Below are 12,910 nucleotides of genomic sequence, written 5' to 3'. Positions count from 1 at the left end.
TTTTGTTTTGTTTTTCTGCTTCGCGAGGCCAAAGCGTGAAAGCCGAACTGAAAAGGGAAACGGACAGACAGAGGGCTCTTTTCAGACACTTTGGCCCATAATAAAAGTGGGGTGTGGGTTTGAAGCTGAAGTGAACAAAGCCAGTGTTAAATGTGGCTTTAAAGCAGAGGGAAAGTCATCCAAGTGGAGTTGGTTCCCGGTGAAGCAGGGGTTTGAAGCGCTGCTGTGCCAGACACCAAATGAAAAGAAAAGGAGAAAGAAACACTTTATGATGTTGTGATGACTCATTTTTGCCAAACTCTGCATTGGCCAAGTGTTCCTTCTAATGCTCAACCCTCCGAGTGAGCAGTGGTTTAGCTGAACTTATTTCATTAGTTTGAAAAGACAGATATGAAGCGGGGCGATTCGAATGAGCGTCCAACGCCACGCGTTACCTGACTGGCCATTACCTTCCAAAAGCAGCGTTTAAAACTGAAACCTGTGATTTAGTTAAGTGCCCTCGTACGGGAGGCATTGTGGGGCTTAATCTCAGCAGCATTTCAGATTCCTGCGCCTCACACGGGGACGTGTCGCGGTTCACAGCTGCTGTTTCACGCTGCGTGTGGGCCATGCAATTATGTCGGTTCCCACCGGAGGTTTGGGTTGGGTGGAGTTCAGCACCCAGATCAGGCATTAACTTCTCCCCATAAGATCAGGCATTAACTTCTCCCCATACCATAATAGCAAAGATGCACGCAAACGTACAAGAGAAAATAGAGAAAAAAAATAGCTCCTGATTCCCATGTGAAATCACTGCGTAATCGCACAACGAGGCTGTTTTAAATGATGGACACATTTCTGCTCTACGACACTAAATTCTTTTTACGGATAACCATCAAACGCTCCCATTAGGTCAAATAAATTATATCAATAAAAGCCCCTGATGACATTCTGAGCTTTTCCTCTTTCATCCTTCAAGATAATGCTTTAAATCAATTACTTGACAGGTTGTATTTTGTCGTATGTTATCTGAAATCATTCTAATCTGCTTTAGAATAAGTGCGGAACAACGACCGCTTTGTAGCTGACGCTTCACACCACGTGATGCACCCGTCCTGCCGGTGTGGCTTTCGGAGCAGTGTGCAGAGACCCGGACGGACGGCGCGTTGCTGGGTCTCTTTGCTTGTGACAACGGGGTCGTTGTGAGGGGACGGCTGGTGACGCCTGGCACCGAAACCTGCCTGCAGCCATCCAGCGCCTCTGCGCGGTCACCTGCCCGGGAGCGACGTTATCCTGTGGTCAACTGCGCCCTCTGGTGGCGTGGGCTAGCATCACAGGGTAAAGACTTTTGAGAGATATTTGTGTTTCATATCTGCTGTTTGACCCTGAAATGGCGTTAAAGGCATTAACACGTTATATAATTAGCCCACATTCTGTTTCGGATTAAAGTAAAGCAAAAGGCAAAAAATATAACTTTTATTCGACCCCTAAAACCATATTCAGTACTGATTTGACATATTAAGATGTACGTGTCACTGTGACTCATCTGGTAAAACAAATAATATTTTTGATAGGAAGCTCATGTTTAATCCTAAAGGCAGACATTTGAAAGATGTGAGCGTACCAGGCAGCGACTGCCATGACACTGTTGAGTTGCTTTATGGCAACAGTGTAACCCCGTGGAGTTTGACCCAAACTACAAAAAAAGTCAGGATATCTCATCGTCTGATTTTTAAAAATCAGAGTGCTTATTTTTTTATCTGACTCGCAGTCCCCCAACTGGAATAAACCTTAAGGGCCCCCAGTTGCAAACATACATACACATGGATTAAAGCTAGAGCTGGAATCTTTTCTTCAAGACAATATTTACAAAGTCAATGGGTTCTGTTTTTTTAATATATATATGAGTTGAAAATCAAAACAGGCCATCCAGAAAAAGGCTGAGAAGATGCGAATTGATTTGGTCCTCACAGGGTTAAAGATGGTTATGCTGCTGTCATCTGACGTCGTGGCATTAAAATACAAATGATACAATCCCCGATCCAGCAATCGTTCTCCAACAGCAATGTCGCATTTATTTGCGTTGTTTGCTGCATCAAGTGTTTCTTGGCGGGCACCTTCATGTTGTGAGAGTGTCTCATCCCCTGGTTGCTGTTTTAAAGCTGCTAGAATGCACCTAACCACCCACACATGCAGCCACATTCCCCCTGCATCCCTGATGCCTCTTTGTCTACTCTCATGACTGCAGCAGCTCGACACAACTTCACACCTGATAAGATATGGTATAACATTCCAGCAGCACCCGTCTCTCTCCGTCCCACCCCTTTGCCCCCTCCCCGGTGGTGCTGTTCTATGGTTTTCTGCGTGTGCGGTAGTAAATAATTCATTGTCAGCGGCGCGTCCTACAAGCCCCGGTGCGGAGAAAAAGCAGCCCAGCTCGTCATTCCTGCGGTCTGAACTCTGGCAACAGCTCCTGCGAGAGAAAGATTACACAGATCCAAGGAAGCTGCAGAGTCCCCCAACCCCCCCCACACCCCACACCCACTTTCCCTCCCTCCCTCTCTCACCCATCCTCTCATTCTCATGCTGAACTCTGTGCTGAGCGTTATCGACGCGGCGTTATCGGATCGCCTCTCAACAAGCCACCGAGGAGGAACTTCAAGAAGCCCATCCACACAGCTTCCCTCCCCTCCCGCTCGAGGATGCCGGAGCTCGGGCCGAGATGGACGGGGCTGATCTGCCTGTCGTTCCTCTGTCTGTTTCTCTGCCTGCCGAGGGAATCAAACGCCAGGAGAGCCCCGAAGATCCCCAGATGTCCTGGGACCTGCTCCTGCACCAAAGACAGTGCCTTCTGTGTGGACACCAAGGCCATCCCCAAGAGCTTCCCGCCCGGGATCATCTCTCTGTAAGTCTGTAGCTGTCAATCTCCAATGTGGGCATTATGCAGGTTGTAGAGGTGGGCACCTGACTGGTGTCACCCTCTGTTACGTAATCATGGTGGGAATCACTACTTTTAATGAGCTAATATTGAATACAGCTCTATGACGCTGGTGTTTTCTTTTAAAAAAAGACATTCGTACCTACTCTATTACACTGAAATTATGACAACGATAATGTCCCTTTACTGCTCCTTATTTCTGAACGTCGCTATGGGAGCACAGCTGTAAAAAGCTGTCATGCTCCAGAGAGTAACTAACAATAGATTCCCTATTTCTCTGCAGGAGACCTGCTTTGCCTCTCACAGATCTAATCTTAAAGAGAGTTCAGAAATGCATTCAATAGATGGAGCGCATGTTATGAAATGGAAAGCTTAAGAGTTAATGTGGGAACAGCATATCTCATATTTTCCTACAAGGTTACAGAGCCCCTTTTCACATGACGGGCTGCTGTCCTCCTTTAACAACGCTGTGAAGAAGGAACTTGTGTGTCCCAGTTATTTGTTTATTGGTATATATAAATACTTCATATTTAAATTGAAAGGAAAACCACGTCCCAAGGGAAGTAATGAAAAATAGATACACAGTCTATGCTGGGACACATTTTCCCCCATAAAACACATGACTCTTCCTACGCGTCTGGCGAGGATGATGATGATGATGACGATGATGATGTTTGTCTGAACAGGACGATGGTGAACGCGGCCTTCACTACAATCCCAGAGGGGGCTTTCTCGCACCTTCATCTACTGCAGTTCCTGTGAGTGTTTCCCGACCCACTACGGAGCACTTTCCCCACCGCTAAACGTCAAAAACTCTTTATTCACATCCCCTCCGCTCCGCCAGTGAGCTCCACGCTGGAAAAAATGAAATCACAACACTTGATGTCACGCGTGTTTTAACGCGGCCGGCACCGTGGCGCTCGCACACCGCTTTTGTTTTGCAGTGACTTCAGCTACGAGAGCAATGAATGCTTCTTGAATGCAGTGTTGACATGGCGGTAATACGAGTGAAGTGGCTCTGTATCGGTGGCGTTGCCAATCACTGACTCCCTTCAGACCTCCAGACAAAGGGCCGTCTATCCACTCGCATGCAACCATGAGTGTGCGGTCACGTCCCTGTGCGTGTGTGTGTGTGTGTGTTGTGTGTAACTGTTGTTATGAAGCATTCATGAGACAAATATGAATAACTATTTTCCGATATGAAAGTGTGAGTCGATGGTTTGTTTGTCTCACTTTAGTTGAACGCGTAGCACACGCCGCTACATGACTCGATCATAGTTGTTTCCTTTTTGCAGACTGTTGAACTCCAACACATTCACCATGATTGCCGATGATGCCTTTGCTGGCCTTTCTCACCTGCAGTACCTGTAAGTGTCTCACGTGTTTTAACTTGATTTCGACATGATTTGGTGGTTCAGATTATTTTTAAATAGTGATAACAATTTTGTGGCGACAAAAACGTTGGCTGCAGAAACTGTTTTAAGGTGAAACCATGAAACATTAGAACAAATAAATACTCTAAGACCTTTGATCATACATTGAAAGTTAAATGCATAAACTGTAAAACATGCGCAGTACCGGATATACACACTAATGAATATGTTACTGACTACCATTTTACTACTAGTTTTTCACTATATGTAACTGTTTGGCAAAGGGAGTGCACATTTTCAGCATTGCACTCCTTCCTTTCTGTCTTGTTTGTGAATGTTTCGTTTACAATCGACCTATCTAGCCACATTGCAATGCAGCACATTAAGATTTCAGGATTAGACTGCAGTATTGCAGAGGATGCCAAAAGTAAAATTGATGAAGCTGAAAATGCCTCTGTGTGAATTGATGGGCTTTTGGAGGGTAGTTAGCGGATGGCTTGGAGCGGCCCTGCCTCCGGGCCGCTTGCTGTGTGGCTTTGGATGCAGCCCAGCCATCAGGTCTTTCTGCATCACTGCCAATGCCAGCACTACCCGCAATGAATACTAATAAAGTCAGACTCTCATATCCATCCACCTCTGCACGCGCTTTACGTCCTTGTCCAACAACACGACAAAACATAGACGTGACGGCATCAAATGATGCTGACACGCAGATCTTTTTTAACACTGGCTACATTTATTTTTATCGCAGTAATTGAAGGCATAATGATCTTTTGCAATCAAATAATGTTTTCTCATTGCGATGCATAAACCAATTGTATTAGTCAGATGTATTAAATAGAAAGTTAAAAAGTATGCATCAGTATTTTCACATCTTTGTTTCTTATCAATTTAGAATTGTTTTGTGAACAATCATATTGCTGACAGTCAAATTCCTTTTTTACTCTGCGATGCCAACGCAACCGTGTTTCCCAGCAAGCATGACGTCATATAATAAATCTCAGAGTCTGTCCTCCCTGTGTGACATGTGAGGGGTTTGTTCTCTCCTCAGGTTCATTGAGAATAATGACATCCAGGCCCTGTCAAAGTACACCCTCAGAGGACTCAAGTCCCTGACTCATCTGTAAGTATTGTGATCAGCTGTTAGGATACCAAATTGTCGGTTTGCACAATGGACTATCGGACGTAGCTAAAATACATTTTACAGCAGGAATATTTAAAAAGAAACGTCGGTACACCGCTGATTTAGTAATTGCATACAAGAGGGACACCTGTGTTTTCCCCTTTTTTCAGATCTCTCTCAAACAACAACCTGCAGCAGCTGCCAAGAGATCTCTTCAAGCATCTCGACATTCTCACCGATTTGTAAGCGCGCCTTCACCCAAAAATAGAAACGGTGTCTTCGTAAAACACTGTGTGCGTCGCGCGGGACGCGCTTAGCCGTAAACTGTCTCCGCTACTCAGGGACCTGCGGGGGAACAATTTCCGCTGCGACTGTAAAATCAAATGGCTCGTCGACTGGATGGAGAAGACCAACACTTCGGTTCCTGCGATCTACTGCGCCAGTCCTTTCGAGTTCCAGGGACGCCGGATCCACGACCTCGCGCCGCGGGACTTCAACTGCATCAGCGCAGGTTTCCCCTCCGCTCCGGGCCGAACCTTTTGGCGACATCGTGGCATGACGGCGCGTTTTAAGAAGTGTTGTAATGTCGTGTTCCCGTAGATTTTGCTGTTTACGAAACCTTCCCCTTCCACTCTGTGTCTGTGGAGGCCTACGAGTACAATGAGGATCAGTTTGTGGCCTTTGCTCAGCCTGATTCAGGGTTCTGCACCTTGTATGTATGGGATCATGTGGAGATGATCTTCAGGATGTTTCATAACATTACTTGTAAGTTGCCGCCTGTAAAAACACAAATATTGTACCTTTTCATGTTTAAAAAAACCACAAAAACAAATCTTTTTCTGTTTTTTTGTGCACGTGTCTCACGCAGCTCGCTCCGCTGTGTACTGCAAACCAGTGGTGATAAACAACAGTCTCTACATGGTCGTTGCTCAACTCTTTGGCGGATCTCATATCTACAAGTAAGGCGCGCGATCTGATCTTCCGGGTCGACTGCAGCATATAAAAAGAAAACAACACAGATATAGTCCAATGTAATCTGTGCTATAATGACTCTTAACAAGAAAGCAAATAAGTGCGTTTCCCAAAAATATGATCTTATCTGTGAAAGCAGTAGGAATACTATGACGACCCTCCCGTTGTCGCAGGTGGGAAGAGGACCCGCAGCGCTTTGTGAAGATCCAAGATATTGACACCACTCGCGTGAGGAAGCCCAACTTCGTGGAGACCTTCCAGCTGGATGAAGAGTGGTACTTTGTGGTGGCGGACAGCTCCAAGGCAGGTTCCACCAGCATTTATCGCTGGAACAGCAACGGTTTCTACACCCACCAATCCCTTCATCCCTGGCACCGGGACACGCATGTGGAGTTCCTTGATGTTGGGGGAAAGCCTCACCTCATCCTCTCCAGCGCCTCTCAGGCGCCGGTGGTCTACCAGTGGAACCGAGGACAGAAGCAGTTCGCCTTCTTCTCCCAAATCACAGAGCTGGCAGATGTGCAGATGGTTAAGCACTTTTGGGTGAGGAAAGTTCTTTACCTTTGCCTCACGCGCTTCATAGGCGACTCGAAGGTCCTCCGCTGGGAAGGGCAGCGCTTCATAGAGATCCAGACTCTTCCCTCTCGAGGCTCAATGGCGGTGTATCCTTTCACGGTGGGCCTCCGCCAGTACCTCATTCTGGGAAGCGATTTCTCCTTCTCCAGAGTGTACCTTTGGGATGACCTCACTCAGCGCTTTCAGCCCTTCCAGGAGCTCAACATGAGGGCCCCGCGGGCGTTCAGCTTGGTGTCCGTAGACAACAAGGACATAATGCTGGCTGCCAGCTTCAAAGGAAACACGCTGGCCTACCAGCACCTGCTGCTGGATCTAAGTGCCATATAGAGATGCTCCAGTCAGAGCAAAAGGAGGTGTTTCTAAGCATTTAACAACAACGTGCCAAATAAAGGGATGACTGCAAAATGTTAAAGCCATGTAACTTAAGTTCTGTTGCGTCACACACGCTTTTACGCGAGTCAACTGATTAAATAATGAATCTATTTTTATGCACTATCCCTTAACATCTGAATGAAATAATGTGATAATATAAAATATCAGTAACATGCTAACATAAGGATTGTGTCACTGCCGCATATTTGCTTGTGTTCTGCGAAACATTAATCAAGGCAAATTATTTTTCAAAGAATGTTACATTGTATGCTGCATTTTACTAATGTGCGAAAAATGATATGCATGTACATCAACAGATTTATTCAGATGATGACACTGAATATTGTAAATTACTGTAAAACAATGATGGTTTTGTAATTTAAACAGTGTAGTTTATCTGTGTAGCATTTTGCATGACACAGTATAATATATATGAAAACAAGCAATACCATTGCATTGATTATATCTATCTTTATATACCAGCTATTGAATTGTTTTTGGGTTTGATGTTCTACAATAATAACATATGATCAGAGCCAGTCAGAGGCATGCGCTAACTAATGGGATTTCAAAATTTACCTGAAAATGTGAACCTGCTATTTTGCTCTTTAGAATGTGGTCTTTACTAAGCTTTTATCCAAAATGTCCTCCTAGTTAACAATGCTGGTTATTTGGGCACGTCGGAAATGCGAGAACATTTCGGGGCACTACTACAAATTTAAGGATTATAAAAAATAAACAATAAGAATGTATATTAAAGTTGTAAAAAAGTTCTAATTTCCTTTTTTCTTAATGTACAGTTAAACTACCGAATTATTGCAATGTACATACAAATTCAGCTTAAAGCCCATAAATGATTAGGATCAGTTTACCAAGAGTTGTAGACTAGAAAATGTAGCCAATGAAAGATATAATGAAGTTAGACCTTTTACCTGCAAATTTAAATTAAACATACTTAAACCACGCATGCTGGGAAGAAGATCTCATCGACTTCAGTGATGTGCGCGTGTGCAGAATTGTGGGTGCGCTTGTTTTGTTGCTTAGGGGGGTCTGCGTGGGTGGAGCACAGATCGTCGCCGCTTTGACGCACGGATCTGACTTATACCGAATGTTGTTGACATCTGAACTTTAGCACCATCATGCTGGAGTAAGAGTCTGCTCCGATGGCTGGTGGCTGCACGTGAGCTAATGCTCAACATTTCCCTTTAACAGGGGATATTGAGACTCAGACCACATTAGGGCTATTTATTAATTATTCTACTAAGAACGCGGGCAGGTAGCGGATGTCATTAAGTTAGCTAAGTTAGCTAGGTTAGCTAACACAGCGTTGTCGCGACTTGTTAGCTAACACGTTCGCGGTCTGCTTGACATCAAACGTAACCAGATAGACGTCGAGCTAAAGTCTTGGTGCCGCTAATGTCTAACGCCACAGACACCGCCTTGCCCGCCGAATGGGACGACGACGAGCGGATGAATTTCATGTTCTCGGACTTCAACGAGAACCGCGATGTCAACACGACGGACTGGGACAGTAAGATGGACTTCTGGTCGGCTCTGATCGTCAAAGGCTGCAGGGACCGAGGCTCGGTGTGTGTCAGTCTGCAGGAGCTGAACAAAACCTTCAGAAGGAAAGAGCGATCCCCGCTGGGCTTAGCGACCGTCATCCAGTCCATGGCCAGGTAACCGATCACGTGTCAGCCACGGGTCACCGTCTCCGTGCTTCAATCTGGTCTCATCGCCTCTGTTCTTTCACCTCTGCCAGATGTGGCAAGATCCAGAGGGAGTCCGATTTTGCTGCCAATGTGGACTGTGGCTGGCTGCACTGGGGTGTTGGACTGCTGCTGGTGAAGCCTCTGAAATGGACCTTCTCGACTCTGCTTGGAAGCCACCGGGTGCCTTCTGATGCGTCCTTTGTTGTCATTGAGCTAGTGAAGGTTAGTTTAACTTGGTTTCCTGTTAAGATACTATCACCTGAGGCATCATTCTTGATACTTACCTTTTAATTTTCCCCTCAGCATTTTGATGCAATTACTTGACTGATTATCTTATTTGAATATACGGGTGATACTAATATATTAGTTTCACCTTTTAAGTTGAATTACTGACAGTAATGAGCTTTTGCACGATATTCTAATTCTTCGAGTTTCACCTGTTGTATGCATCTGAATAAAAATGTAAACATGCAAACTAGTATTTGAAGTACTAGGAAGGTCGACTTGTCAACTTGCAACCACACTGAATGGCAGACAGAAAATGTATCTGTGGTTATCTTCTTCCAGGAGAAAGCGTCTGAACTACTCGAGGTGTACAGGAGAAGTGGATATGCAAGCCGCCCCGTACTGTCGTTTCAGGAGCTCTGTGCTCTATCCTCTGAGGTCTGTGCCGATGAGAGCGCCCTGTGCATGGTTCTCCTGCAGCTGCAGAGGGACAAGCAGGTGACTGTTTCATTGCACGACGGTGAGAAGGTACACAAATTCTCGTTCACTGCAGAGCCTGATAACAGATACACCCTGGTTGCTGGTTTATTGTTAGAATTTGCAACTGTCTGTGTCTCCTTTTCAGATTGTCAAGTTTTGTCAGGCTGGTCAAAATAAAGTGGCTCCAGTCAGCGACGTGGATATGGGCATCTACCAGCTGCAGCGCAGTGAAAAGTTGCTGGGAGAACGAGTGGAGAAACTGGGCCTCGAGGCTGACAAGTACATCTACTCAAATGCATTACATTTAAATTGTCATGCGTTCTTATGATTATTGCTAAAGCTTTGCATTATCCAAGTGCAGGTGCAAAGAGGAGGCAAGGGCACATCTCCGGGAAGGGAGGAAATCACTGGTACATAGAAACATTTTACTGAAACAAAAATCCATCACAGCACTGGTTTCAGTGGTAATCACGTTATATCCCACAGGCGCTGAGGAGTTTAAAGGGCTGCAAACGGGTGGAGAAGAGAGCAGACAGCTTGTTTGCCAAACTGGAGTCCATCCGGGGAATCCTGGACAGAATAGCCCAGTCGCAGACCGATAAGATGGTAAGAGGACAGTGAGATCAGCTGTCTTTCTGTGTAGGTCTCTATAACCACGTGTGTTACCAGTATTGTAAGTGTGCACTTATCATGTTTGTAGGTTATGCAAGCGTATCAGGCCGGAGTGTCCGCTCTGAGGCTTTCTCTTAAGGATGTGACTGTGGAACGTGCTGAGAGTCTTGTGGATCAAATACAGGAGGTACAGTAGATCATTTAAAATATCTTATTGTATATTTTATCATTTTAATTAAATCTTGCAATTTAAAATCTCAATGTATCTTTCCTATGATGGAACCAGTTATGTGACACTCAAGATGAGGTGAACCAAACTCTATCCAGTGGCGTTACCAGCACAGGTACGACCTACTGTTGGATCTTATGTACCTGGTTTATATATGAATACCAAGGAAAGTCTCAGTTTGTCACCTGCGTTTTGTAGACGAAGACATGGATGAGTTGGAGGAGGAACTGAAATCTTTGCTGGACGAGTCAAAACCGGCTTCCCTCTCAAGTTATCCTGAAGTTCCAACAAGCGGTCTGCGAATCCCCGGAGAGCCCGGCCTCGCAGGTACTGACGTGCTCAGTTCTCTGCCTGCGGTTCCTTACAGACCCCTGGATATTACCGCCGAGCAGTTGGAGGAACAATTGAATCAGTTAACCCTTGCAGATTTAGGTTTGCGCTTTAAAATTTCTCACTTTTACTACTGGACTGTGATACATGTGTTTTTGTTTGAATGTTTTGTAACTTTCTGTCCAGGCTTTCAGGAGAAGAAAACTCCATCGCCAGCCAAGAGATGTGAGGCTGCACAGTGACGGGGTAAGGTTTAAAGCTCTGCATCACCATATCTAACTGTAGATCTTGAAAATTGTCTCTGAGAACTACGCTAGCAATGGCTAAATCCTTATTTTAAGAAGAAAATAGGCACAAAGGCATGCTCAAACTTAAAATATATTTTTCTTTCCAAAACTAAAATGCCTTTCAACTAGATCTGCTCTGCCTTCAAGACATCGAAGATCTCAAGTCAAAAGTTAAACGACAAGACTAGTAATGCTCTTCATTTTTGGGGTATTATTGAAAAGTATGAGAGCAAGTATGTTTCTTGTTTTGTGTGTTTATTGATGCCTTTAAATATCCTTTATTGACAGTCCTGTACAGTGCATTAAGTGGCCTTTTGAACTGTACGTTTGAAAGTAAAGAGACTATTATGCCAAAAAAATGTAATCAATAAAGTATATTTAGTTTCACTGCAACATACCTGTTTAAGGAGTTTAACCAAAATATGTTTCCCAAATAAAGTGTATTTTAATCACTTGTCTTGTTTGTATTTACTTCGGTGTTGGTCACAAGGTTTGAGGCGGACCTAAAATGAAGGCTATTCCACTTTATTCCAGGAGTGACACAAATCACTAATCACTAGGATGTCAAAAAGAAGTCACTGTATAGTATGTTGAAATATTTCATGAAAAAGAAATGTCCTAAAAGTCACGATATAGATTTTTGAAGAAAAAAAATACAACAATATAGGGAAACATTACAGCTTGTAGAAATATATGAAAAATAAGATATTACAGTTTAAAAAATTAGTATGTTAAAGTCACAGTATAGTATGTCAAAAAAAAGTCATATTACTTAAATGTTCTTGAAAGAATTCAAGTAATTGTCATATTACAATAGTCAGTGATGTCAGGATTTATTCTAACATTATTTTAATTACTTTTTCAGTCAATTGTATCAAACTTGATTTTTTCAACATACATATTTTCCAACAAGCTAAACCATGATTTATTTTAATGAAATCACTTTCATGGCTTTTTTGGTATACTTAATGATTTACAGGAAAGCTTTCAACATACAATACTATGATTTCATTTTTCAACATTTTCGAATGACTTTTTTTAATGAAATGTTTTAGTATATATTAGGGCCGGGACTTTAGCGCGTTATTATTAATTAATTACACAAAAAATAACACATTAAACATCTTTTACGCATTTTTACACTTATTTTTTGCACCGCGGAACGTTTCTCACTGGATGAGTTTCGGAGGACCGATTATACTGGAGCACCAACTAGCGTTCAGACAAGAACAAACCACAGTGAACATGAACGAAGAAGCTGACGAGACCGTGTCGGGTGGCCCCGTGAATGGGAAATCTTATTATAATAAACACACGGATGGAAGCGTCGATAAGAGCATGGTTGTGTGCACGCTATGCAACAAGGAATTCGCACATCGAGCCTCAAGTATCACCTCAACGCAAAACAATTAGCAGCTAGCTTGGACGTTAGCCCGACGAGTACAAGGACCCACACCCAACCCACACTGCACCAGATGACTGGTTTAAGGACCAGGGTAACTAAGTCCACGTCTGAAAAAATAACCAATGTTCTGAATGTACTTGAAAGTATTGGTCTACTTAAAAAAACCTAGTTTACAGAAGGTCTACTTACCTATAGGCTACCTGAATTTCTGAAAGTACTATATTTCTAAATATGCTATTTCTACACTTGTCTGCTGGAATTGGTTGAACAAAAATAAAAATCCATGTGAAAAAAATT

At 43.7% G+C, this 12,910-nt stretch overlaps 2 protein-coding genes across 3 annotated transcripts; both read left to right on the top strand.

Annotated features, from left to right (window-relative positions):
- Nucleotides 1-1,909: 1,909 nt before the first annotated feature.
- Nucleotides 1,910-8,298, top strand: lgi3 (leucine-rich repeat LGI family, member 3). Its single transcript, XM_037482942.2, has 9 exons — nucleotides 1,910-2,884; nucleotides 3,604-3,675; nucleotides 4,213-4,284; nucleotides 5,342-5,413; nucleotides 5,584-5,655; nucleotides 5,755-5,924; nucleotides 6,014-6,178; nucleotides 6,282-6,372; nucleotides 6,559-8,298. The coding sequence occupies exons 1-9, from the start codon at nucleotides 2,682-2,684 to the stop codon at nucleotides 7,286-7,288; spliced, it is 1,647 nt and encodes a 548-aa protein (XP_037338839.2). The 5' UTR covers nucleotides 1,910-2,681; the 3' UTR covers nucleotides 7,289-8,298.
- Nucleotides 8,299-8,373: 75 nt separating this feature from the next.
- Nucleotides 8,374-11,663, top strand: chmp7 (charged multivesicular body protein 7). 2 transcript variants are annotated; one of them, XM_037482944.2, is made up of 11 exons: nucleotides 8,374-9,012; nucleotides 9,096-9,267; nucleotides 9,613-9,798; nucleotides 9,896-10,029; nucleotides 10,112-10,160; nucleotides 10,237-10,356; nucleotides 10,451-10,549; nucleotides 10,649-10,706; nucleotides 10,790-10,918; nucleotides 11,108-11,167; nucleotides 11,338-11,663. In XM_037482944.2, the coding sequence occupies exons 1-10, from the start codon at nucleotides 8,750-8,752 to the stop codon at nucleotides 11,161-11,163; spliced, it is 1,266 nt and encodes a 421-aa protein (XP_037338841.2). In that variant the 5' UTR covers nucleotides 8,374-8,749; the 3' UTR covers nucleotides 11,164-11,167; nucleotides 11,338-11,663. The 2 variants fall into 2 exon arrangements, with proteins under 2 accessions (XP_037338841.2, XP_037338840.2); XM_037482943.2 differs by having other exon boundaries at nucleotides 10,790-11,023.
- Nucleotides 11,664-12,910: the final 1,247 nt, after the last annotated feature.

The sequence above is a fragment of the Pungitius pungitius genome, chromosome 5 (assembly GCF_949316345.1).
Source record: "Pungitius pungitius chromosome 5, fPunPun2.1, whole genome shotgun sequence".
Lineage (NCBI taxonomy): Eukaryota > Metazoa > Chordata > Actinopteri > Perciformes > Gasterosteidae > Pungitius > Pungitius pungitius.
This window is presented reverse-complemented; position numbering and strand designations above follow the sequence as displayed.

What these genes read in the sequence shown, in the direction of transcription:
- lgi3 (XM_037482942.2), top strand. Translation starts at nt 2,682, where the DNA reads ATGCCGGAGCTCGGGCCGAGATGGACGGGGCTGATCTGCCTGTCGTTC. An exon ending in CTCGACATTCTCACCGATTT is followed by an intron (nt 5,656 to 5,754) that starts GTAAGCGCGCCT and finishes TCCGCTACTCAG; the next exon opens with GGACCTGCGGGGGAACAATT. An exon ending in CTTCAACTGCATCAGCGCAG is followed by an intron (nt 5,925 to 6,013) that starts GTTTCCCCTCCG and finishes GTGTTCCCGTAG; the next exon opens with ATTTTGCTGTTTACGAAACC.
- chmp7 (XM_037482943.2), top strand. Translation starts at nt 8,750, where the DNA reads ATGTCTAACGCCACAGACACCGCCTTGCCCGCCGAATGGGACGACGAC. An exon ending in GTCATCCAGTCCATGGCCAG is followed by an intron (nt 9,013 to 9,095) that starts GTAACCGATCAC and finishes CACCTCTGCCAG; the next exon opens with ATGTGGCAAGATCCAGAGGG. An exon ending in TTGTGGATCAAATACAGGAG is followed by an intron (nt 10,550 to 10,648) that starts GTACAGTAGATC and finishes TGATGGAACCAG; the next exon opens with TTATGTGACACTCAAGATGA.